The sequence below is a fragment of the Rhinoraja longicauda genome, chromosome 14, assembly GCF_053455715.1.
Source record: "Rhinoraja longicauda isolate Sanriku21f chromosome 14, sRhiLon1.1, whole genome shotgun sequence".
Lineage (NCBI taxonomy): Eukaryota > Metazoa > Chordata > Chondrichthyes > Rajiformes > Arhynchobatidae > Rhinoraja > Rhinoraja longicauda.
In genome coordinates this window covers 6,593,423-6,621,327 of record NC_135966.1, presented here as the reverse complement: position 1 = coordinate 6,621,327, position 27,905 = coordinate 6,593,423, and the positions used below count along the sequence as shown (strand labels likewise).

The 27,905-nt window shown below is 45.9% G+C and overlaps 1 protein-coding gene across 1 annotated transcript; it reads left to right on the top strand.

The window, feature by feature from the left end:
* LOC144599808 (organic cation/carnitine transporter 2-like) lies at window positions 1–27,012 on the top strand. The gene is made up of 9 exons (XM_078411054.1): window positions 1–387; window positions 6,747–6,850; window positions 11,996–12,150; window positions 12,748–12,919; window positions 14,601–14,727; window positions 21,727–21,827; window positions 24,119–24,333; window positions 24,787–24,969; window positions 26,873–27,012. Exons 1-9 carry the CDS (start codon window positions 1–3, stop codon window positions 27,010–27,012), a joined length of 1,584 nt encoding a protein of 527 aa, XP_078267180.1.
* Window positions 27,013–27,905: the final 893 nt, after the last annotated feature.

Below are 27,905 nucleotides of genomic sequence, written 5' to 3'. Positions count from 1 at the left end.
ATGCGGGATTACGATGAAATAACAGCCTTCCTGGGGGAATGGGGACCGGCTCAGAAACTCCTCTTCCTGCTCTTGACTCTCAGCGTTATTCCCAACGGTTTCGTTCCAGTAAGCATCATCTTCGTCGGGGATACCCCAGAGCATCGCTGCTTGATTCCCGGGAATCTCAACCTCAGCCAAGCCTGGATGAACAGAACCATCCCACTGGTGCCAGGAACACAAGACCAGTACAGACAATGCAGTCGCTACCGCTTGGATGTGATCAGGAACCTCTCGGAGGTGTTTCCAGACCCAGATCTCCTCAACGTGTCCGGGATCGAAGAGGAGCCGTGTTTGGATGGATGGGAGTACAGTCAGGACCAGTACACCTCCACCATCGTCTCCGAGGTTTGTTTCAGACTTCCCACCTGAAACGTCCCCTGTCCGTGTTCTCCGGGGAAGCTGCCTGACCCCCTGAGTTACCCCAGCACTTTGTGTACACTTTGTTTACTGAGTTACTCCTGCACTTTCTATTCTGGAGGACCTCAGCAGGCCGAGCAGCATCTGGGGACGGGAATGGACAGGCGACGTTTGGTGTGGGGACCTTGTGGGGAGAGAGCTGGCAGAAGGAGGTGAGGGGAAGGAGTGGGACAAGAATGGAGAGCACAAAGTGCTGGAGTAACTCAGGTGCGGAGACTGGTGAGATCAAATGAACAGATTGTGATTAGTTCGGACGTCAGGGTTTATGGGGAGAAGGCAGGAGAATGGGTTTAAGAGAGAAAGATAGATCAGCCATAATTGAATGGGGAGTGACTTGATGGGCCGAATGGCCTAATTCTGCTCCTATCACTTATGAACATGACCAGGGGAACACCATCCCCGTTTGGTCTGGGGAGGGAAGGGTCGAGGGCTGAATTGCAGGAAATGGAGGAGACACAGGTAAGGGCTCCTTCCACACCTGCCGGGTAGGTGGGCGAGGGGGGAAAGGGGAACCACTTTTCCTGAAGGAAGGGGACATCTCAGATGTCTTGGAATGGCAAGTCCCATCTCATGAGCAGATGCAGCAGAGATGGATGAACCTCTGGATTCCTAGTAAGAGGCAGGTTGGGAAGAAGTGTCGATAAAAGGTAGACGTGGGTGGCAGTGGATGTGTAGCAGAAGTGCTTGGATAGTCTGTCTCCTGAGATGGAGACAGAGATGAAAAAAGGTCAGAGATCAGGTATTCGAGGGCAGGGGGGACATTGAAGGTGATGTTGATAAAATGAACATCATATCATTTGATGCATGGTCCTGCATGGATTCAGGAGACAAACCTAATGCACTTCTGCTGCGGATCCACTGCCAGCCACATCTACCTTGACTACACTTCTTCCCAATCTGCCTCTTACTAGGAATCCGGAGGAAAATGAGTTGGGGAATTTGTTTCTGAAGAAGTGCTTCTTCTTGAAATGTCACCTATTCCTTTTCTCCAGAGATGCCCGCTGACCCGCCGAGTTACTCGCGGTTTTTGTGTCTTTCTGGGAAATAATACGCCCAAGTCCGATTTTCCGGCAACTGGTGGTCCAGCTTCCCCAGTAATCCGAAAAATATCTACCAGTCCCCCCCCCCCCCCCCCCCCCCTCCCGGAAGTGCTCACAAAATTGTTGCGCCCAGGCCGTGTGAGGCAGCCGATCTCGACCTCATCGGATTTCCGCGACCGATCGGCGGGACGGACCTGCCCCCCTGCGGCCGGGGCTCTGGAACTCCGGGCCGGCCGGAGCCGGCAGATCCATTCCCATAGCCGACGCCCCCGAAACCGTGACCTCTGTTGGTCCGGCAAAACAAGTAATACCGTAAGGCTTTGGAAGCAAGGGTTCCGGAAGATCGTTGTTGGACCTTTACCCGGGTACGATGGGAACAAAGAGCATTCATCATAACCAAAGAGAAGGCAGGCAGAGGGGGGGCGATGGGAATAACCATGGTTTCACCTTCGATTTAAAGAAAGCGAGAGGAATTAACAGAAATGTTGTTGAGGGTGAGGTTAGACTCTGTAGATGGAGGAGTGTGTTAGTTCTGGGGAACCGGTGGCCACCGATCTGGGTAGAAATGGAGAGCCCTGAGGTCTTCCCGTTGGAGATGTAGTTCCATCTCCCTGATGGAGCTGAACATCTGTAGTCGGAAAGTTAGGAAAGGGTATTCTGAGGGTTAGGCTATCCAGGCATTTAGACGGACAAGGTCTGATTAGGGATTTTTTGAAGACGTGACCAAAAACGTCAATAATGAATGAATGAATAAGTTTATTGGCCAAGTATGCCGATACAAGGAATGTGCCTTGGTGCTCCGCTCACTAATGACAACACAAACATACAGTTAACAATTAAGAATAAAGCATAAACACATCAAAACAATAAGGATACAACATTACGGTCTAAACATGTGGGTGAAAATAAACCAGAGCAAAAAAGAGACTACAGACTTTGGTTATTGAGTAGAACTATCGCTCGTGGGGAAAAAAGCTGTTTTTATGTCTGGCTGTGGCTGCTTTGACAGTCTGGAGTCGCCTTCCAGACAGAAGTGCTTCGAAGAGTTTGTGGCCAGGGTGAGAGGGGTCAGAGATGATCTTGCCCGCTCGCTTCCTGGCCCTTGCAGTGTACAATTCGTCAATGGGGGGAAGGTTGCAGCCAACAACCTTCTCAGCTGTGCGAACGATCCGTTGCAGCCTCCGGATGTCATGCTTAGTAACTTAGTAATAAAGGAACATAGAAAGTGCAGTAGGTGCAGAAGTATGCCATCTTGCCCTTCGAGCCATCATTCAATATGATCATGGCTGATCATTCAGAATCAGTACCCTGTTCCTGCTTTTTCCCCATATCCCTTGATTCTGTTAGCCCTAAGAGCTCTATCTAACTCTCTCTTGAATACATGCAGTGAATTGGCCTCCACTGCCTTCTGTGGCAGAGAATTCTACAGATTCACAACTCTCTGGGGGGAAAGGTTTTTCTTCATCTCAGTCCTAAATGGCGTACCCCTTAATTTTAAAGTGTGACCATTGGTTCCGAACTCCCCCAACATGGGGAACATTTTTCCTGCATCCAGCCTGTCCAATCCCTCAAGAATTTTAAATGTTTCGATAAGACCCCCTCTCATCCTTCTAAATTCCAGTGAATATAAACCCAGTCAATCCATTCCTCCATCATATGTCAGTCCTGCCACCCCTGGAATTAACCTGATGAACCTAAACTGCACTCCCTCAATAGCAAGAATGTCCTTCCTCAAATTAGGAGAACAAAACTGCACACAATACTCCAGGTGCAGTCTCACCAGGACCCTGTACAACTGCAGTAGGATCTCCTTGCTCCTGTACTCAAATTCTCTCACTAAAGGCCAACATGCCATTTGCTTTCTTCACTGCCTGCTATACCTGCATGCTTACTTTCAGAGACTGATATACAAGGACACCCTATATCCTTCCTTTGTCCCGCCCCCCTGACATCAGTCTGATGAAGGGTCTCGACCCGAAACGTCACCCATTCCTTCTATCCTGAGATGCTGCCTGACCTGCTGAGTTACTCCAGCATTTTGTGAATAAATACCTTCGATTTGTACCAGCATCTGCAGTTATTTTCTCATACAAGGCCACCCAGGTCTCGTTGCACCTCCCCTTTTCCTAATCTGACACCATTCAGATAATAATCTGCCTTCTTGTTCTTGCCACCAAAGCGGATAACCTCACATTTATCTGCATTATATTGCATCTGCCATGCATCTGCCCACTCACCAAACCTATCCAAGTCACCCTGCAGTCTCATAGCATCTTCCTTGCAGCTCTCACTGCCACCCAGCTTTGTGTCATCCGTAAACTTGGAGATGTTACATTTAATTTCTTCATCTAAATCGTTAATATACATTGTAAATAACTGGGGTCCCAGCACTGAGCCTTGCGGCACCCCACTAGTCACTGCCTGCCATTCTGAAAAGGCCCCGTTAATTCCTAATCTTTTCTTCCTGTCTGCCAACCAGTTCTCTATCCATGTCAATATCCTACCCCCAGTACCATGTGCTCCACTTTTGCACACTAATCTCTAGTGTGGGACCTTGTCAAAGGCTTTTTGAAAGTCCAGATACACCACATCCACTGGCTCTCCCTTATCCATTCTACTTGTTACATCATCAAAAAATCATCAAAAAATTCCAGAAGCATGATTTCCCCTTCATAAATCCATGCTGACCGATCCTGTCATTGCCTTCCAAATGCACTGCTACTACATCTTTAATAATCAACATAAGCATCTTCCCCACTATTGATGTCAGGCTAACTGGTCTACAATTCCCTATTTTCTCTCTCCCTTCTTTCTTAAAAAGTGGGGTTACATTAGCTACCCTCCAGTCCACAGGAACTGATCAAGAGTCTATAGAACATTGGAAAATGATCACCAATGTATCCACGATTTCTAGGGCCACTGGGATGCAGACCATCAGGCCCTGGGGATTTATCTTCCTTCAGTCCCAATACCAGCAGCACCATTTCCTGACTAATGAGGGCAGAGCTGTAGATGTATATATGGACTTCAGTAAAGCATTCGACATCGTTCCTCGTGGTAGGCTGCTCTGGAATGTTAGATCGCATGGGATCCAAGGAGATATAGCTGAATAGCTAGAAAATTGGTTTTGTGGAAGGAAGAAAAGGCTGATGGTGGAAAGTTTCTTCTCAGACTGGAGGCCTGTGTCTAGTGGTGTGCCTCACGGTTTAGTGCCGTGTACGTTACTGTTTGTCATCTATATCAATGATTTGGATGAGTGCATACACAAGATCAAGATTTTAAGATTTCAAGATCAATTTATTGTCACATGTACCAATTAAGGTACAATGAAATTTAAGTTACCATACAGCCATACTAAGAGAAAAGACACACAGTAAATTTTAACATAAACATCCATCACAGCGGATTCCACATTCCTCACTGTGATGGAAGGTAATAAAGTTCAAGCATCTTCCTCTTTGTTCACCCGCGGTCGGGGCTGTTGAACCGTCCGCAGTCGCCGCAGCTGACGGTCCGATGTCCGAAGATCTCGCGTCGTGATGGTCGAAACTCCGGCGTCGGGACGGTTGAAACACTCTCCGCAGCATGGAGCTCCCGAGTTGGCCTCTTCTTACCAGAAACCGCGGGCTTCACGATGTTAAAGTCCACAGGCCCCGCGGTTGGAGCTCTCCACAGTCGATCCTCGGCAAAGGATCGCAGCTCCGCGATGGTAAAGTCCGCGCCGCGCCTGCGGCTTAAAGCGCCGGGCCGGTCTCCAGGAAAGGCCGCCAACTCCTCAATGTTACGCCGCAGTGAGGACAGAGATACGTTTCGGAGTAACATCGCATCTCCGTCAAGGTAAGAGATTGAAATAAAATTTCCCCCAATTCCTCCCCCCACCCCCCACATAAAACAAACAAACCAAGAAACACTAAAACATACATAACAGTAGAAAGGACAGACTGTTGGCGAGGCAGCCACTATGGTGGTGCCACCCAATGGATCTTCCCGACATGGCAAGATTAGGAAGTTTGCAGATGATACAAGATAGTGAAGATGGTTTTGAAAAATTGCAGCAGGATCTTGATCAATTGGCCAAGTGGGCTGAGGAATGGTTGATGGAATTTAATGCAGAAAAATGTGAGGTGTTGCATTTTGGGAAGTCCAACATGGGCAGGACCAACACAGTGAACGGTAGGGCTCTGGGGAGTGTTGGAGAGCAGAGGGATCTAGGAGTGCAGGTGCATAGCTCCCTGAAAATGGAGTTGCAGGTAGATCGGGAGGTCAAAAAGGTATTTGGCACATTGGCCTTCATCAGCCAGGGTATTGAGAATAGAAATTGTGAGGTCATGTTACAGTTGTATAAGATGTTGGTCAGGCCACATTTAGAGTATTGTGTTCAGTTCTGGGCACCGTGTATTGGAAAGATGTTGTCATCTCGATTTATGAGGATGTTGCCAGGACTAGTGGGTCTGAGCTATAAGCTGGGACTCTATTCCTTGGAGCGCAGGAGGATGAAAGGTGATCTTATAGAGGTGTATAAGATCATGAGAGGAATCGATCAGATAAATGCACAGAGTCTCTTGCCCAGTGTAGATGAATCGAGGACCAGAGGACATAGGTTTAAGGTGAAGGGGAAAAGATTTAATAGGAATCTGAGGGGTAACTTTTTCACACAAGGGGTGGTGGATGTATGGAACAAGCTGCCAGATGCGGTAGTTGGGGCAGGGACTATCCCAACATTTAAGAAGCAGTTCGACAGGTACATGGATAGGCACGTTTGGAGGGATATGGACTAAATGCTGGCAGGTGGCACTAGCGTAACTGAGACATGTTGGCCATTGTGGGCAAGTTGGGCCTGTTTCCACACTGTATCACTCTATGACTCCATGACTCAATGTAAGGAGACAGATGTCCATGGTAAAGATTGTAAAAATAATTGTTTAAGTAGTCAAATGTTGCTCACAACTTTGCATAATAAGAGCATATATTTGGATGTGTTTGAAAGAACTGCAGATGCTGGTTTAAATTGAAGATAGGCACAAAATGCTGGAGTAATTCAATGGGACAGGCAGCATCTCCGGAGAGAAGGCATGGGTGACGTTTCGGGTCAAGACCCTTCCTCAGACAGACTTTCTCAGTCTGAGGAAGGGTCTCGACCCGAAATGTCACCCATTCCTTTTCTCCGGAAATGCTGCCTGTTCCGCTGAATTATTCCAGCATTTTGTGCATATATTTGGATAATTGGATTTTCTTTTTGTATTTCAGTGGGACTTGGTGTGTGACAATACATGGAAAGACCCATTTACTACATCACTGTACTTCATCGGAGTGCTGATAGGTTCTGGTGCTTCTGGGGTAATATCAGACAGGTGAGCTTTCTCCTTTGTATTCTTCTTCTAGCATCCATCCATCTGAGGGAGATGATGATGTGCCTTGGCGTTGTCCTGCTTGGAGAGGGGGATGTTTAATCTGTGTTACATTTCCTTGTGTGACTGACTAGGCCTCTCCGTGGCAGGCAGATCCTTCCACAGTTTCCACAGGTGAGGTCGTCTCTGGTCGTTGTTCTGCAGAGTCCGTGGCTGCTTTCTTTGACCATATTGTGGCGTTGGCGCTTGTGCTCCAGGGTCTTGAACCACAGGCTGTCGTGATGTTTCATGCCTGCCTGGAGGTCCTTCCTCCACCTGCCACGGTCCTCAGCAGCCGCTTCCCAGTTGTCAGTGTGGATATTGAAGCTTGTCATATCCCTTTTAATTGTGTCCTTGTAGTGGAGCTTTGGTCTTCCTCTTGGTCTCCGAGCATTGGCAACCTCCGCATAAAGCATGTGTTTGGGGATATGTCCATTGTCCATCCTGTGTATATGTCCAAGCCAACGGAGTCACTTCTGCTTGAGGATAGCAGGGATGATGGGCATGTTGGTTAGAGAGAGGACAGATTTGTTGGTGATTTTGTCCTGCCAAGAAACTCCCAGGAAGCGGCGAAGACAGCGAAAATGGAAGTTATTTAATTTCCGCTCTTGATGTTGATAGGTCGTCCAAGCTTCACTACTGTAAGGTAGCGTGCTCAATAGGCAGGCTTTGTAGACAGTGGTCTTGGTTTTGGTTGTGAGTTTCCAGTTCTTCCATGCCTGCTTGGTTAGTCTCCCAAAGGCGTTTCCTATAGGTGAGTTGATTTCGTCATCCAAAGAGAGGCCATCAGTCACCGCGGATCCCAAATTGGCGAATTTTTTGACGGATTCCAGTAAAGTGGTGTTTAGGCTGCTTTGAGGGGGGGAGTGGAGTGCGCTGACCCATGACAACAGCCTTCTTAATGCTGATGGTCAGTCGATATTCATTGCAGGCATGAGACATCCTGTTCATTAGCCTTTGAAGTCCACCTTTCATCGGGGCGATGAGTGCAGCATCATCAGCGAACAGGAGTTCTCTTCGGAACACAGTTTTCACCTTTGTCTTGGCCTTTAATCTTGCTAGATTGAAGAGTTTCCCATCACTTCTGGTGTGGAGGTAGACTCCTTCCGTGTGTGTCGAGAAGGCAAAGGACAGAAGGGCAGATAGGAAGATGCCAAACAGAGTTTGGGCTAGGACCCATCCTTGCTTCACTCAGCTTCTTGCCACTGCTACATGGGTGGTTTTAAACTAAATAGGGGCGGGGGGGGGGGGGGGGGGGTCAAATGGGGTAGTCAAGGATGGAGTTAAAGGGAAAGAGAGTAAAGGATAGTTAATGACCCCAGAATTAACGGGAAAGAAAGCTGACAAAGGGATAGGAGAGTATGGCCAAGTGTAATAGGGATCGATGTGAAAGGTGAGATGAGTAAGGAATTAAAAGTATTATATATGAATGCGCAAAGTATAAGAAGTAAAGTAGATGAGCTTGATGCTCAGTTAGAGATTGGTAGATGTGACATTGTGGGGATTACAGAGACGTGGCTGCAGGAGGATCGGGCCTGGGAACTTAATATTCAGGGTTATACATCCTATAGAAAGGACAGGCAGGTGGGCAGAGGCAGTGGGGTAGCTCTGTTGGCGAGGGACAAAATTCAGTCCCTTGCGAGGGGTGACATAGGGACTGATGAGGTAGAGTCACTGTGGGTAGAGTTGAGGAATTGTAAATGTAAGAAGATACTAATTGGAGTTATCTGCAGACCCCCAAATAGTAGCCCGGATGTGGGGTGTAAGTTGCAGCAGGAGTTCAAACTGGCATGTAACAAAGGTAATGCCACTGTGGTGATGGGGAAATTTCAATATGCAGGTAGACTGGGAAAATCATGTTGGTTCTGGGCCCCAAAAAAGAGAGTTTGTTGAGTGCCTCCGAGATGGATTCTGAGAGCAGCTTGTACTGGGGCCTAGCAGAGAAAAGGCAATTCTGGATTTAGTGTTGTCCATTGAACCAGATTTGATAAGAGAACTCGAGGTAAAGGAACTGCTTGGAGGTAGTGATCATAATATAATTAATTTTAACCTGCAATTTGAGAGGGAGAAGGTTAAATCGGAAGTGTCAGTGTTGCAGTTGAACAAAGGAGACTATGAAGGCATGAGAGAGGGGTTGGCCAAGGTCGACTGGAAAGGAATCCTAGCAGGAATGACGGTGGAACAGCAATGGCAGGAATTTCTGGGCATAATCCGGAAGATGCAGGATCATAGAAACATAGAAATATAGAAAATAGGTGCAGGAGGAGGCCATTCGGCCCTTCGAGCCAGCACCGCTATTCCTTGTGATCATGGCTGATTGTCCCCAATCAATACCCCGTGCCTGCCTTCTCCCCATATCCCTTGATTCCACTAGCCCCTAGAGCTCTACCTAACGCTCTCTTAAATTCATCCAGTGATTTGGCTTCCACTGCCCTCTGTGGTAAATAATTCCACATTTCTGCAGATCATTTCATTCCAAAGCAGAAGAAAGATTCTCAGGCGGTAACCGTGGCAGACAAGGGAAGTTAGGGATGGAATAAAACTAAAAGAAAAGATGTATAACACAGCAAAGAGTAGCAGGAAGCCAGAGGGTTGGGAAACTTTCAAAGGACACCAGAAGGTAACAAAACGGGCAATACGGGTTCGATCCTGACCACGGGTGCTGTCTGTATGGAGTTTGTACCTTCTCCATATGACCACATGGGTTTTCTCCGGATACTCTGGTTTCCTCCCACACTCCAAAGACCTACTGGTTTGTAGGTTAATTGGCTTCAGTAAAAAATTGCAAATTGTCCCTGGTTGGTAGGAAAGTGCTGGTGTACTGGGCGATCACTAATCGGCACGGACTCGGTGTGTCGAAAGGCATGTTTCCACGCTCTATCTCTAAAGTCTAACGTCTAAACCAGAAATGCGGTCCGTGGAATGTAGTGTCGTATCAACACGTTTTTGGGAATAGATACATCTTCAAGCCTGAACACATTTGCTCACATTCAGATAACTGCAGTGTAGTTTTAACCTCTTACTATGTGATAAACCGGCCATTAACCCATCAAGTAAAAATTATCCCACTTTTTAAAGGACATATCTGACCAATTGTCCTCATTCGAATTCTCTTTAATAAGTGGACAACTCAGCCACTCGGCAGCTTGATCCCTGATGCAGCAGCTTTACAGATGGTGTTGAGAGCCTCAATGCTTTAATAGGGAAGGAGTTGTGAACCTCACAACCTGCACACCCATGACCCAGTCCATGGAAGAGCCTACAATTCCCCCATTGGCTTCATTAGGCATCCTGGAATCCACAAAACCAGAGTGGAAGTAGGTCCTCATGGAATAAAAAGGAACTGCAGATACTGATTTATACCAAAGATAATCACAAAGTGCTGGAGTAACTCAGCAGGTCAGGCAGCATCTCTGGACAAAAATGGATATATGACGTTTCAGGTTGAGACCCTTTTTCAGACTGTAGACACAGAGAATAATAATAATAATAGTAATAGTCTATGTAATAATAATATTAATAGTCTATATAGACACAGAGACAAATAATAATAATTATTATAATAATAGTCTATGTAGTTCAGAGCTTATTTGAGATTGTGGTGTTTAATAGCCTGATGGCTGTAGGGAAGAAGCTGTTCCTGAATCTGGACTGTACAGTTTTCAGGCTCCTTTACCTTCTTCCTGATGTCAGGTATGAAATGAGTGTGTGGCCAGAGTGATGTGGGTCTCTGATGATGCTGGCTGCCTTTTTGAGGCAGCGTCTACGATAAATCTCTTCGATGGTGGGGAGATCATAACCCGTGATGGACTGGGCAGTGTTCACAACTTTTTGCAGACTTCTTCCCTCCTCGGCATTCGAGTTGCCAAACCAAGACATGAACCAAGCCATGTCCACCGGGTGGTGCCGTGAGCAATGGCAGCCTCTGTCTTTTTGTCTTTTTTGTTATTTTTAGTGTGTTTTAAAAGTATGTGTTAATGTTCTCTGGTTTGTTTTATGTTGGGGGGCGGGTCGGGGGAAACATTTTTCAATTTCTCACCTTGCCGGAGATGTGATTGTTTTCAGGATCGTATCTCAGGTCGCTCTGCGGCCTAACATCATGGAGCTGGCAGCCTTGCTTGAGACTGACTTTGAGCCCTACCGCAGGGCCGTGGACTTACCATTGGAGCCAGTGATCCTTTGCCTGGGATCGATGCACCAACCGTGGCCTGCGGATTTCACCATTGAGGAGCTCGCAATTTCGGGCAGAGACTGATTTCGGGAAGCTCCAAAGTCGCAGGAGGTTCGACTAGCCTTGACCCGGGGTCCGATCGCCCGGCGTGGGGGAGCTGAGATCCCCCCCCGATGCGGGAGCTTGATCGCCCCGAAGTGAAGGGTCTGGCCGCCGGTTACGGGAGCCAAGATTGTCCCGTCAACGGAAGGATCGAGGCCCCCGACTGCGGGAGAACAAAGAAGGGACGAAGATTGAACTTTTTTTTCGCCTTCCATCACAGTGAGGAATGTGGACGAGTCACTGTGATGGATGTTAATGTTAGAATGTATTGTGTGTCTTCTTGCTTTTTATTGGTATGACTGTATGGCAAATCAAATTCCTCATCTGTTGCAAAACATACTTGGCTAATAAAGTATAATTATCATTATTATTATTATTATGCTCTCTACCATACACCTGTAGATAATATACATTTATCTTAACAAATCTTCGGGGCAGCACAGTGGCGCAGTGGTAGAATTGCTGCTTTAGTGCCCAAGACCTGGGTTCGATCCTGACTATGGATGCTGTCTGGAGTTTGTACGTTCTCCCCGTGACTGCATGGGTTTTCTCCAAGTGCTCCGGCTTCCTCCCACACTCCAAAGATGTGCAGGTTTGTAAGTTCATTGGCTTCCGTAAATTGTCCATCATGTGTAGGATAAAACTAATGTATGGGGGTGCTGGTCGGCATGAACTTGGTGGTTCGCAGGGCCTGTTTCCATGCTGTATCTCTAAACTAAAATAAACTAAATGTGTGATTTAGATTGTGTTTAAATGCATGCATATGTTTACGTATATACTTTTGTCAATAAGCGTGCAGGGTTGTATATAATTGAAAGTTTTATTCTGTTTTCCAGGTTTGGGAGGAAGATTGTTTTGTTTGGAACTATGGCGTTACAGATTTTATTTAATCTTCTTATCACATTGTCACCAAGCTGGGAAATATTCTGCCTGATTCATTTCTTCAGAGGCATCAGTGAGATTTCAAACTATATGATTACGTTTGTGCTTGGTAAGCTTCATTCATGGAAGTTTCATTCATGCCATTTCTTAGCCCGTTTTCTACATTTAATTATTCAGTTGCGATTGCAATCAGATCCCAGAGAAAACCCACGCGGTCACGGGGAGAAAGTACAAACTCCGGATAGACTGCACCCGTAGTCGAGAACCCGGGTCTCCGATGCTGCAAGCGCTGTGAGGCAGCAACTCTGCCGCTGCGCCACTGCACCACCCTATTATGTATGGCAATATCTTACTGATCAGTATGGAGAAAATGAATTCCACTGTAATTTGGTACATGTGTAAAAAAAGTACCATTGAACCATGGAGCCATTATCAAAGAGGCTAGATGTTGTCAGAGACATTCAAAAGCCCGGACACACAATTAAAAATTAAACTGTTCCCCATTATGTGCTGCTTTTTTATTGTATCTCAGTGTTGTTTGATGTGGCCTCATTAAGGTGAAATTCTTCAAGCTTCACATGGCTTGGTTTATGGCTAAGCAGGTAATTTAATGTTGGCAGTCTTTAGTTGAATATAAAAGTTCTAGAGTGACAGAGAATAAAAACGAACTCACGAATCACTGAACCTTGTTCTACTCTTCTTGCAGGATCTGAACTTCTACAGAAATCCATTCGGGTTGCATTCTCCACACTTGGAATTGGCTGTTTTTATGCCGTGGGTTACATGATGCTGCCTTTTGTTGCCTATTTCATGAGAGGATGGAGAATGTTGATATTGACCCTGAGCCTGATCAGTTTTCTGTACATTCCTTTGTGGTGGTATGTAGACCCTTCAACCTTCAACCCATTCAATCAGTAGGTAATGACATTACAATGCTGGTGTCACTGGGATTCATTCTGACCAAGATAACCAAAATATGTCCACCATTTGCCAATCGAAAAACCCCCTCACCTGTATCTCAGTCTGAAGAAAGGTCTCGACCCAAAACTCATTCCTTCTCTCCAGAGATGCTGTCTATCCCGCTGAGTTACTCCATCATTATGTGTCCATCTATGGTGTAAACTAGCGTCTACAGTTCCTTCCTACACATTTCAACCTATTACCTGCCAGTCGATAGTGTGTCCACTGTGTTGGAGATGGAGAAATCAAGATTGGGGAGAGAGGTGTCAGAGATGGTGCTTTGGTGCTGTGAGGCGACATTAGCTACTCTCCTGCGCTCCGGGACCTCGCCTGCGGCTACAGAAGATGCAAAGATCGTTGTCAAGGCCCCTGCAATCTCCTCTTTCAATAACTTACCAAGCACTGGGATGTGTCCCATCAGAGCGGCACGGTGGTGTAGCAGTAGAGTTGTTGCCTTACAAGGCCAGAGACGTGAATTCTATCCTGAATATGAGGCTGACTGTACGGAGTTTGTACGTTCTCCCTGTGACCGCACGGGCTTTCTCTGGGTTCTCTGGTTTCCTCCCACACTCCAAAGATGTACAGGATTCATGCAATCTCCAGGCAGACAGCACCCGAGGTCAGGACCATACCCGGGTCTCTGGCACTGTGAGGCAGCAGCTCTACCAGCTGCGCCACTGTGCCACTCTAACTGTCCCGAGTCCCAGGGAGCCACGTGCACGGCGGGAGTGTTCCTGGGAGCCGTGCGGGCCCGATCCACCCGCCGAACAACCGCGCTGCTGACCGGAACGAGCCCCATTAGGCCTGATGCCCCACAGGCCTCCCAGGGGACTGTGAAGCCAGGTGGTTAGGCCTGTCTGGGCTGAAGGAGCCTCAGCAGCGCCAGCGGGGGCCTCAGCAGTAGCGTGACTATCGACATAGGCGGTGGTGGGGTCTCGGTGGCAACGGGAGCCTCGGCGGCGGGCAGGCCTCAGCGGGAGCAGGAGCCATGGTGGCGGTAGGGCCTAGCGATCGACCCACGATTAGTGGTCGATGAGCGTGAGGGGGGAGGGGAAGACAATGGGGACTCGGTGTAGGGGGACTGCCGTGAAGAACAATGGATGAACTGGCGTGGGGGAACACCGTGAGGGGCGGTGCGAGAACAAAGTGGGACCCGGTGTGGAGAAGGGGGGGGGTGGGGGGGGCACTCTAGTTTTAGAATCCACTGCCCAGGGGTTAAGCCTGCGTCTGTTTGTTTGTTTGTTCGTCCCGGCTAAGGCGCTGTGTACACGGCAGCCGGCCAACAGTCGCTTGTCTTTTTCTTTTTTTCTCACTTTTAATTTAATGTTAATTTCAAGTTGTCGTGTGCCTTGTGTGTTGTGACTGTTGGCAGACCAATTTCCCTCCGGGGATGAATAAAGCTTTATGGTTTTGTATCATATCGTATTGTTAAGAATATAGTGGTAGTGCTTCAAACCCAGGTCTGTGGTGCTGTGAGGCAGCAGCTCTACCAGCTGTGCCAATGTGCCACTCTTATTGTTAAAGATTATCATGACAGTAATTTCACAAGTACTTTGATGCTTCAATAATCCTGTTACAGAATACCTTGTTTAATTCTAGGTTTATTCCTGAATCTCCACGCTGGCTACTGTCCAAGGGAAGGGTAAAGGAAGCTGAATCAATTATTCACCTCATGGCAAAGAAAAATGGCATCACTGCACCAGCAGTACTTTTCACTGACGATGAGGTATTGGGGCAAGACCATTTATTTCAGTGCTGTGTGGTTATTCAGTTCTTTAATACAGAGCAAAACCTACCTCTCAATCATTTTCATATCGAGTGGATGTGGAGAGGATGTTTCCACTAGTGGGAGAGTCCAGGATCAGAGGTCATAGCCTCAGAATTAAAGGTCGATCCTTTAAGAGGGAAATGATGCAGAATTTCTTCAGTCAGAGGGTGGTGAATCTGTGGAATTCTTTGCCACAGAAAGCTGTGGAGGCCAAGTCAATGGATACTGTTAAGGCAGAGGTAGATAGATTCTTGATTAGTACGGGTGTCAGGGGTTAGAGAGTAAAGGCAGGAGAATGGGGTTAGGAGGGAGAGATAGATCAGCCATGATTGAATGGCAGAGTAGACATGATGGGCCAAATGGCCTAATTCTGCTCCTATCGCATGGTATCTCTTCTATTCAGAAGGCGTTTACTCCTTGATATTGAGCCTTCTCTATCTTTCAGTCTGAAGAAGGGTTCTGACCCAAATCATCACCTATTTCTTTTTTCCAGGGATTCTGTCTGCCCTGCTGAATTATTCCAGCGTTTTGTGTCTCTTTTGTATAAACCAGCATCTGCAGTTCCTCCCCATACAACTCCTTGATATTGTTTGGTCTGACAAGCCAGTCCCACTTCCTTTGTTTTTTGTTATCCACTTGTTTTCAGATGATAAGTCTTCACCAAGTTAATCGATCATTAAAAATTTAATAATGTAAACCTGATTTCTTCCAAAAATGAATGGACATACATTTTCGACCAGACTTTACTGCAAAAAAAAATTAGGCATGTTGTTGTTCGTCCTTCGGGTTCGAAGATGACCATGACTTCACTTTCAGTTGGAGGATTGGTGACTGTGGGTCCGGAAGTGACTGGTGAGGCCAATCTGGGCCCGGAAAGCACGCCCACATGTAGGACACAAGTGGATGGGTGCTGCAGTGGAAGTGGAGGCAGCCCGGGCCTTGCGCGCGGTGCGTTTCCTCTGGGCCTCTGCAGTGCGTCTGTTCTCTGCTGCACGGGCTCCTGTGGTGAGCTTGTTATGCCAGGTTGGACGGTCCAGAGCAAGAGACTCCCAAGTGCTGAGGTTGATGTCCAAGTCTTTGAGGGACACTTTGAGGCAGTCCTTAAACCGTTTCTTCTGTCCTCCTACTGAGCGCTTGCCCTGACACAGTTCTCCATACAGAAGCTGTTTTGGCAGTCGACTCTCGGGCATTCTGACGACATGGCCTGCCCATCTGGCTTGGGCTTTCCATAGGGGTGTGTGGGCGCCGGGGATTCCGGCCTGTTCCAAGACCTCTGTGTCGGGAATTTTGTCCTGCCACCTGATGTGAAGGAGTCTGCGTAGGCAGCTCAAGTGAAAGTGGTTGAGCTGTTTGGCATGTCTGCTGTAGACAGTCCAGGTCTCACTGGCATAGAGAAGAGTGGTGAGTACCACTGCACGGTAGACCTTCAGCTTGGTGGTAAGGCTGAGTCCTCTCCGCTCCCAAACATTCTCACGGAGTCGCCCGAAGGCAGCGCTGGCCTTGGCAATCCTGTTGTTGACCTCAGCGTCAATGTTCACCACTCGCGAGAGTGTACTGCCCAGATAGGTAAAGCTGTCGACTGCCTGTAGATTCTGCCCCTTCACCGTGATGTGTAGTTCCTGGTAGGGTTTTCCAGGCGCGGCCTGGTACATAACTTCAGTCTTTTTGGTGCTAATGGAGAGACCAAAGTTGTCACAGGCCTGGAGAAGCAGTCCATTTCATGCTGCATCTTCTGCTCTGTGCTGGCGTTAAGGTCGCAGTCATCAGCAAACAAGAAATCTCTGATGATGGTCTCCTTCACCTTTGTAACAGCTTGCAGGCGCCCGAGGTTGAACAACCTGCTGTCAGTCCTATACCTGATGTATATTCCATCCTGGCAGTCATGGAAGGCATCAGTCAGCATGGCAGAGAAGACCATGCTGAAGAGTGTAGGGGCAAGAACACAACCTTACTTCACGCCATTTGTCACTGGAAAGGCTTCCGACTCTTCTCCATCATCTAGCACTTTCACCATCATGCCGTCATGGAACTGCCGGACAATCGTGATGAACTTGCTGGGACAGCCAAACTTCTGCATTATCTTCCACAAGCCATCTCTGCTGACAGTGTCAAAGGCCTTTGTCAGATCGACGAAGGTCACGAACAGGTCGCTGTGCTGCTCTTGGCATTTTTCCTGGAGTTGGCGTGCAGCAAATATCATGTCGACAGTTCCACGCCCAGCACGGAAACCTCACTGGCTTTCTGGAAGGAGACCCTGCTCAAGGTGTTGAATGAGATGGTTGAGCAGGATGCGAGCCAAGATCTTCCCAGCTATGGACAGGAAGGAGATGCCTCGATGATTGTCGCAAGACTGGCGGTTGCCTTTCCTCTTGTAGATGTGGACTATGCTGGCATCTTTCAGCTGTTGTGGGACCTTCCCTTCATTCCACATGGACTGGAAGAGTTCAGTCAGCTTCTGCATCATGACAGGGCCTCCTGCTTTGTACACTTCAGCAGGAATTGCATCTGATCCTGGTGCTTTGCCACAGGAAAGTTGCGTGATGGCCTTTGTGACTTCTTCTTCTGTCGGGAGGTTGTCAAGGTCCTGGTTGATCTCCATCTGAGGTAGGCGAGTGATGGCCTCGTCGTTGATATTAGCAGGGCGATTGAGGACCTGGTTGAAATGTTCAGCCCATCTCTCCAGAATCTGCTTCTTCTCTGTCAACAACTGGGTCCCATCTGCACTGAGGAGGGGAGAGGAGCCAGAGGACTGGGGTCCATACACAGCCTTCAATGCGTCATAGAAATGCTTGGTGTCGTGACTGTCTGTGTAGCCCTGGATTTCATCGGCCTTCTTGCTATACCATGCGCCCTGCATATCACGGAGTTTCTTCTGTACTTTTTGTCTTGCGCTGGCAAAGGCATCTTTTTTCGCTTGTGATGTGGGGTCGTTCTGGTGTGCTCTGAACAGTTTGTGTTTCTCTGATAGCAGTGCCTGTATCTCTTCATCGTTCTCGCCGAACCAGTCCTGGTTTCTGCGGGATGCTGGCCCGAGGTATTCGTGGGCGGTGGAGTAGACTGCATCTCTGAAGGCCACCCACTGTTTGTCAGTGCTGTCCTGGTCATCATGGGGTGTGTCCACCAGCTTGCCATCAAGGTCTCTGGAGATTTCTTCTGCAACTTTGCTGCTCTTCAGCTTGGAGACGTTGAGCCTCTTTGCAGTCTTCTGACCTTGGGGTCTTCTCATGGGCAGGATGCGAAGCTTGAGTTTGGACACGATAAGGCGATGATCAGTCCAGCAGTCGGCACCACACATGGTCTTTGTCGCTCTCACGTCCTGCCCGTCCCTCTTCCTGGTGATGACATAATCAATCAGATGCCATTGCCTGGAGCGTGGGTGCATCCAAGATGTCTTTTTACGGGTGGGGAGGCGGAAGAGTGTGTTGGTGATGACTAGGTCCTGTGAGGCACACATCTTCAGGAGTAGAACGCCTTTGCGGTTGAATATCCTGACAAATATGCAGCTGTACTATAACAACTGCACAGATAAGGCAGTGGTAGAGTTGCTGCCTTACAGCACCAGAAACCCGGGTTTGATCCTGACTATGTCTGTAAGGAGTTTGTACATTCTCCCCATGACCTGCCTGGGTTTTCTCCAGGAGCTCCGGTTTCCTCCCACAGTCCAAAGATGTACATGTTTGTAGGTCGATTGGCTTGGTAAAGTTGTATATTGTCCCTGGTGTGTAGGATAGTATTGTGTGTGGGGATCACTGGTCGGCGCAGACTCGTTGGACCTTTAAGCTTGTTTTCCGTGCTGTATCTCTACACTAAACAAAACTAAAGGAGATCAACATGAACTGTGTGTCGTAACTTCTCAGTGGATAAAATTACTTTTGATTTTTTTTATTAGAGTAATTTGGAGATAAGATCACATTTGCTTCATTCCATTATAAGACAGGTTCAGGTTTATTATTGTCACGTGTATGGATTTGCAATGAAATGCTTTGTTTTACCTGCTATCCATTCAAGTCAGATAATGCTGTGCATAAATACAATCAAACCAAACTCAAACCAAACCCAAAGTGGAGCAAAAATACAGAACGCAGAATGTAGTTCTCAGCATTATAGATATACATTACATAGGATCACTCTCAGATCATCAGCAAAATTGTTTCACTAATTCTCTCTCCGATTCTTGCCATTTTCCCATGGGCTTTATCCTAGATCATTTATTAGTGGAAAACAGCTCTATTGCTTGTCATATTGAGAAAGGAAAAATATAGAGCTTTTGAGTTAGACTTTACTTTAAACTTCAGAGATACAGTGTGGAAGCAGGCCCTTCGGACAACCCAGTCCATGCTGACCAGCGATCACCCCGTTAGGAACAGTTTAAAAATGACAATTAACCTACATACCTTTACGTCTTTGAAGTGTGGTAGGAAATTGGAGCACCTGGAGACAACCAATGCGGTCACAGGGAGAACGTACAAACTCTGTACAAACAGCGCCCATAATCAGGATCAAACCCGGGTCTCTGGCACTGTAAGGCAGCACCTCTACTGCTGCGCCATCATGCCGCCCCTTGTGTGATACACAAATGTCACAATCTAGAAAGGTTTGGATGTAAGAATTTATCTCCACATATGTTAATCAATACTGGAGAGTAGATCCTCTACTGAAACAATCATTTGCTAAAAATTCTCCAGAGATCCATGTTCTCCAGAGATGCTGCTTGACCCACTGAATTACTCCAGCAATTTAAAAAAAAATTGTAAACCAGCATTGCAGTTCCTTGTAGCCACATGTTTAAAAATTGCACATTTTTACAAAAATTCGAATTAAATTTCAGAGCATTATTTATGGAGTTTGCACCATTAATCAAGATTCAGTTTTGGATCTGTATAGAGACTAATTTGAATGTAAATGTGGGAGGATATTCAGCACATTTTTATAAAGCCACAAATTTCTTTGGGTTGAAATTAAATTTCCACTAGGGCACATTTGCTAGCAGTTTGGGGAAGAGAAACGATTATGAAATTTAAGAGGTGATGCCAAGGTTTTTAAGTCATCTTTGCAATGTTTGTACAACATTGTTTAATCCTCTGTGTACAAGCTGTATACAGAGCTGTATACACAGTGCATTCAGAACGTATTCAGACCCCTTCACTTTTTCCACATTTTGCTAATCCATTTTAAAATGGATTAAATTAATTTGTTTTTATCATCAATCTACACACAATACCCCATAATAAAAAAAGTGAAAACAGGTGTTTAGAAATTTTTGCATAGTAATTAAAAAGAAATAACTGAAATATCACATTTACATAAGTATTCAGACCCTTTACTCAGTACTTTGTTAAGGCACCTTTGGCAGCGATTACAGCCTCGAGTCTTCGTGGGTATGACGCTATAGGCTTGGCACACCTGTATTTGGGTAATTTCTCCCATTCACAGACTTGTCACGAAGCCACTCCTGCATTGTCTTGGCTGTGTGCTTCGGGTCGTTGTCCTGTTGGAAGGTGAACCTCCGCCCTAGCCTGAGGTCCAGAATGCTCTGGAGCAGGTTTTCATCAAGGATCTCTCTGTACTTTGCTCCGTTCATCTTTCCCTCGATCCTGACAAGTCTCCCAGTTCCTGCCGCTGAAAAACTTCCCCACGGCATGATGCTGCCACCACCATGCTTCACCTTAGGTATGGTATTGGCCATGTGATGAGACGTGACGCTTGGCATTCAGGCCAAAGAGTTCAATCTTGGTTTCATCAGACCAGAGAATCTTGTTTCTCATGGTCTGAGAGCCCTTTAGGTGCCTTTTGGCAAACTCCAAGCGGGCTGTCATGTTCCTTTTACTGAGGAATGCCTTCCGTCTGGCCACTCTACCATAAAGGCCTGATTGGTGGAGTGCTGCAGATATAGTTGTCCTTCTGGAAGGTTCTCCCATCTTCACAGAGGAACTCTGGAGCTCTGTCAGAGTGACCATTGGGTTCTTGGTCATCTCCCTAACCAAGGCCCTTCTCCACCGATTGCTCTGTGTCGCTGGGTGGCCAGCTCTATGAAGAATCCTGGTGATTCCAAAGTTCTTCCATTTAAGAATGACGGAGGCCATTGTGCTCTTCGGGACCAGCAATGCTGCAGAAATTGTTTTATACCCTTCCCCAGATCTGTGTCTCGACACAATCCTGTCTTGGATGTCTACGGACAATTTCTTCATCTTTGTGGCTTAGTTTTTGCTCTGACATGCACTGTCAACTGTGGGACCTTATATAGACAGGTGTGTACCTTTCCAAATCATGTCCAATCAATTTAATTTACCACTGGTGGACTCCAATCAAGTTGTAGAAACATCTCAAGGATAATCAATGGAAACAGGATGAAACTAAGCTCAATTTTGAGTGTCATAGCAAAAAGGGTCTGGATACTTATGTAAATGTGATATTTCAGTTATTTCTTTTTAATTACTTTACAAGAATTTTTAAACACCTGTTTTCGCTTTTTTATTATGGGCTATTGTGTGTAGATTGATGAATTTAATCCATTTTAAAATAAGGCTGTAACGTAACAAAATGTGGAAAAAGTGAAGGGGTTTGAATACTTTCTGAATGCACTGTAAGCTGTGTATAAGCTGCAGACAAGAACAAAGGAGGACCCAGCATGGGGGAGCCGCAGTGAGGTGCGTGGGGGGGATTAACAAGGGAGGACCTGGTGTGGGATACTTTGTAACTTTGTCGGCGCCCTTTATGTGGCGGCTCTTTGCATACCTAGGGTGTGCAAAACAAAGAATACCACTGTGACTTGTCACATGTGACAATAAAGTATCATTTATTCATTCATTTATTCATTCATTTACAAGCTCACAGAAGAAAATGTGAATAATCAGTTTCTGGACATCTCATGCCCAATATGAATCAGGAGATGTGCATAATAATACTGACAATTTCCGTGGAGCCGATGCAATGTTGAATCCGCTGTTTTTCTTCCAGCTTGAACATATACAGAATAAACAAGTAAAATCTGTTCCAGTAACTCAATTGATAAAATCTCGCAATATCCTAGTCATCACAGTCAGTAACTTACTCATATGGTAAGTATGAGATTCAAGAAGAATATTCAGACGTGTTTATTTAAAAATATCTGTGAAGAATATGTTCTTTTATTGGCACAATGATGCAGTGGTGGTGTTGCTGCCTCACAGAGCCAGAGTCCCGGGTTCAATCCTAACTACAGATGCTTTCTGTACGCAGTCTGTACATTCTCCAAGTGCTCCGGTTTCCTCCCACATTCAAAAAAGTGCTGGTTTGTAAGTTAATTGGCTTCAGTAAAATTGTAAATTGTCTCAAATGTGTAGGATGCAAAGCTGGCATAACAGAATTAGTGTACGGGTGATCGTTGTTCGACAAGGATTTAGTTTAGTTTAAAAATACAGCATGGAAACAGGCCCTTCTGCCCACCAAATCCATGCTGACCATCAATCACCCGTTCACACTAGTTCTATATTATCCACTTTCTCATCCACTCCCTACATCCTGAGGGCAATTTACAGAGGTCAATTAACCTACAAACCATAATCTGTGCGGGACCTCTGATGTTTGTGATGTATATAAATAACCTGGACATAAATGTAGATGGGTTGGTGAGTAATTTTACCGATTACACCATTAATTGGAGTAGTTGCAGACTGTGAGGAAGGATGTCAGAAGATATAATGGATCTAGATTAATTGCAGATATTGGAAGAGAAATGGCAATTGGAGTTTACCCCCAGAGACTGTGAGGTGTTGCATTTTGTGAGGTTGAAAGTAATTGATAGTTAATAGCAAGACCCCTATCATTATCATCGGCGGTCACTTGAAGCGAGTATGACTGTCCTCTCTATAGACGACGCCTGTGCGTGACTTTGTTTAACGTGGGGACACTGATACATAGACAGCCACTACATGGTCCTTGACAGATCTGGGTCAGGATCCAGTGGCATGGAGTGCAAGACAACCAGGGACCCTTTTCTGCTGCAGCCTTCATCCGCCTTCCTAGCGGTTGTGACGCTCCACTAAAGTCAGCCATCATCCTCCGCCTGTCCCACCGTTGAGGTCTTGGTTGGATTGCTCTTTGTCAGGGACCTCCCCCTTGACCTTACTGCCATGGGTGACCCTACCAGGAGCGTAGCTCGAAACGGCATCGCTCTCAGGATCTCAGGACCACATAAGCTTCTCCACCATGACAAGGTGACAATCCATGGAGAAGACCCCTAACAACATTCACATACAGAGGGATCCTGGATTCCAAGTTCATAGCTCAGTGAAGATGGCAGCACAAGTAGATCAGGTGGTAAAGATGGCATATGGTATGCTTGCCTTCATTGTGAGGGACTTTAAGTATAAGAGTCAGGAAGTCACGAAACAGCTCTATAGGATTTTGGTTGGACCGCATTTGGAGTATTCCGTACAGTTCTGGTCGCCCCATTGAAGGAAACGTGGAGGCTTTGGAAAGGGTGCAGAGGAGGTTTATCAGAATGTTGCCTGGAGTCGAGGGTTTCAGCTAGAGGGAGAGGTTGGATAGACTCGGATTGTTTTGTCTGGAACGTTGGAGGTTAAGGGAAGACTTGATGGAAGTATATAAAATTATGAGATATAGAAAGGGTAGACAGTCAGAACCTTTTTTCCAGGATGGAAATGTCCACACTAGAGGGCACAGCTACAAGGTGAGAGGGAGAAGGTTTAATGGGGATGTGTCAGGCGAGTTTTTGCCACAGAGAGCGGTGGGAGCCTGGAACACATTGCCAGGGGTGGTGGTGGAGGCAGATACGATAGTGGTGTTTAAGAGGCTTTTAGATAGGCATATGGAAGTGCAGGGAATAAAAGGACATGGATCACACACAGTAGGTGAGATCAGTTTAACTTGGCATCACATTCGGCACAAACATTGTGGGCTGAAGGGCCTGTTCCTGTGCTGTACTGTTCTATGTTAAAACAAGGCTGCAAAGGCTACACATGTTACAGGTTCTACAAACGACATAAAATCAAATGGAAGAACAAATCCAAGAAAAGAGACCAAAGATAGACACAAAGAGCTGAAGTAACAGCGGGTCAGACAGCATCTCTGGAGAAAAGGAGTAGGTGACGATTTGGGTCGAGTCCCTTCTTCAGACTGAGAGTCAGGGGAAGGGGAAACGAGAGAAACAGACGGTGATGAAGAGGGATATCGAACAAATGAATGAAAGATATGCAAAAAAGTAACGATGATAAAGGAAACATTGTTGGCTGTGGGTGAGGTGAAAACGAGTTACAGACAATGAGACTCAACAAGACAACAAAAACAGGTTGGGTGAACATTAAAACAAAAGTGTTTGACAAGAAGTATTTTGGCTTTTATTTTGCAGGATGATTATAGCAATTGGATACTTTGGTCTGTCTCTGAACGTCCCCAATCTCCATGGCAACGACTACCTGAATTGTTTCCTCTTTGGTGCCATTGAGATTCCGGCCAATATCGCAGCGTTGCTCCTCCTCCGGAAATTTCCACGCAGACTCAGCCTTTCAGGCATTCTTGTTCTGAGTGGGGGTGTTCTGCTCTTCATGAACCTCATACCATCAAGTAAATTTTACACTGATTCTACAGCGATCCTCGTGTGACAATCATGAACAAGCCTTAAGACTTCAGACTGAACTTTACTTTAGAGATACAGTGTGGAAAAATGGCCCACGGCCCACCGAGTCCATGCCGACCAGCAATCACCCCTTGCACTAACATTATCTTACTCTACTCCGACAGCAACATTTATTAAATTAACTCGGATCTCTTTAACCTCCTCTATGTTATTCCCTTTTCATACACTATAAATGGATCGATTGTAATCATGTATTGTCTTTCCGCTCACTGGCTCCCACGCAACAAAAGCTTTTCACTGCACCTAGTGACAATGAACTGAACTGAACTGAACTGAACTGAACTGAGGAAAACTAACTTTGTGTTGCGTTTGTGACAGATCCACACAGCTTGCCAGTTGCAGACCGACAGCATTAATACAGCTCTTCCTGCTTTTTCTAGATCATTCAATACTTTCTACAGTGCTGGTGTTAATTGGAAAACTGGGAAACACGTGTGCTTTTACCATGATATTTGTCTACACCTCCGAACTGTATCCAACCCCGATTAGAAACACAGGTGTTGGAGTGAGTTCAATGGCTTCCAGAATTGGCAGCATTATTTCTCCTTACATTGTTTTACTTGGTAAGGCAACAGTGACACCTCTTGATTTTTAGTTTTTTAAATATAGATACAACACGGAAACAGGCCCTTAAGCCCATCGAGTCCGCACTGACCAGCGATCCCCAAACACTAACACTATCCTACACACACCAGGGACAATTTACAATTTTACCTAAGCCAAATAACCAACAAACCTTTACGTCTTTGGAGTGTGGAAGCAAATCAAAGATCTCAGACAGAACCCACGCAGGTCACAGCGAGAACGTACAAACCCCATACAGATAGCACCCAGAGTCACGATCTAACCCGGGTCTGTGGTGCTGTAAGGCAGCAACTCTACCGCTGCGCCACCGTGCCGCCCTATTGTAGAATAGAAGGATTTTTGACACTATCCCAAAATAGGTCACAGGTAGATAAGGTAGTAAAGAAAGCTGATTTCTCTAACTTCATGTAACCCTTGCTTACCCTCTCACCCCATCCCTTTCCCACCCTAGTTCTCTGACTAGTTTCATTTAATTTTATTGATTGTGTGCCTCCTTGTAACCTTCCCCTCAGCAAGCAGTGAACCATTCTACATTACCTTATCATCGTCTGCTTTGATCTATCGTATTCACACATTACCCATCCATATCTTTATGTCTCCCTCTCCCCTGACTCTCAGACTGAAGAAGGGTCTTGACCCAAAATGTCACCCATTCATTCTCTCCAGAAATGCTGCCTGAGCTATTCCAGCATTTTGTGTCCATCTTTGGTGTAAACCACCATCTGCAGTTCCTTCCTACACTCTAAGCTTTTAGTTCATTGGCGTTCATCAGTCACAGTACTGAGTGTAGAAGTTGGGATGTTATGTTACAGTTGTACAAGACATTGGAGTATTGGAGTGTGCAACAATAAAACTAGGTTTTGAACACAGATGGGAGGTTACAGAAAGACTTAATTAGGTAACAAGCTAGGTCTAGATTACAGAATAAAATGATTATCCACATGTCTAACTTAGTTGACAGTCGATCCAATTTTCTCTTACAACGATGGGTTCCCACGATAACATCATCAATGAAGTTCTGGAAACTTGGGTGTCATCACTGCTGCATTCCTTGTCTTTACTTTTAGGCTTTTTTCCGCGGTTCCCTGTTACCACATTAACACAATTCACATCCCTATTTATTAGTTATTAGCCCTCACTAATCTTTCCCCTGCAACCTTGTCTCATGTATTGTCTCCATCATATGCTGTCTTAATCATCTATTATCATAATCATGTACTGTCTTTCCGCTGACTGGTTAGCACGCAACAAAAGCTTTTCACTCTACCTCGATATACGTGACAATAAACTAAACTCAAACTCAAACTCAAAAAATGTTTCCCATCTCCCCACCAAGAAAAGATATCAGAGAAACCAGATCAGGAACAATGAAAATAACACATACCTGAAATTGGAAATGACTTGTGTACAGTATGATTATCAACTTTTCTATCTTCAAATAGTCCTTGCTTTCCCTCTCTCTCCACCTTCACAGTTATCCGGGTTGTCACCAGATTACATTTTATCTCTGTTTGCTTTGTTCTCACCTTCTCCTAGCTAACAATGATCTATTCTACATGTTCCTTGATTCACTTCTCTTTTGATGTCTAATTTTCACATCTTAACCTTCCTTATCTCTGTGTCTCTTCTCCCCTGACTCTCAGTCTGAAGAAGGGCCTCGACCCGAAATGCCACCCATTCATTCTATTCAGAGATGCTGCCTGTCCCACTGAGTTATTCCAGCATTTCGTGTCTACCCTGGAAATGACTTGAATATACGTTTTGTGAAGTACATTTAATTTCACATTCACCTCTGTTGCATGAAATACTTTGGCTTTTTATATTAATTTGTTGATTTTTCACTTTATTTTCACTAGGTAAATGTATGCGTTCCTTTCACAGGTACTTATCAAGAGAACCTGCCGTTTATTGTGATGGGGGTGTTGATGGTGTTCTCAGCAATTGTGTTCTTGTTTCTGCCAGAAACGTTCAATATTCCTCTTCCAGATACAATTGACCAAATTCAAAAAATTAAATGGTAAGTCAATGTGGTCTTTTTCATTCTCTCCCTTTCTGAAAAATAACCTATGCCCGTTATGACAGTTGCTTTAGTGCACATCATAAGAACATGTGATAGGGGTAGAATTAGGCCATTCGGCCCATCAAGTCTACTCCGCTAATCTACCTCTCCCTCCTAACCCCATTCTCCTGCCTTCTCCCCACAACCTCTGACATCCGTACTAATCAAGAATTTATCTATCTCTGCCTTAAATATATCCACTGACGGCCTCCACAGCCTTCTGTGGCAAAGAATTCCACAGATTCACCACCCTCAGACAAAGAAATTCCTCCTCATCTCCTTCCTAAAAGAATGCCCTTTAATTCTGAGGCTACGACCTCTAGACTTAGACTTTCCCATGAGTAGAAACATCTTCTCCACAACCACTCTATCTAAGCCTTTCACTATTCTGTATGTTTCAATGAGGTCCCCATTCATTCTTCTAAACTCCAGTGAGTAAAGCCCAGTGCTCTCATCATATGTTAACCTACTGATTACTGGGATCATTCTTGTAAACCTCCTCTGAACCTTCCCCAGAACCAGCACATCCTTCCTCAGATATGGTGCCCAGAATTGCTCAAAATATTCCAAATGCGGTCTGACCAGCACCTTATAGAGCCTCAGCATTATATCCCTGTTTTTGTATATAAGCCCAATCCTGCACCAGCACTCCCAATTCCCTTTGCACCTACGATTTCTGGATTCTCTCCCCATTTGGAAAATAATCTATGCCCTTATTCCTACTACCCAAAATGCATGACTCCACACTTTGCTACTATATGTCATCTGCCACTTCTCTACCCACTCTCTCAACCTGTCCACGTCCTTCTGCAGAGTCCCTGCTTTCTCTGCACTTCCTGCCCTTCCACCTATTTT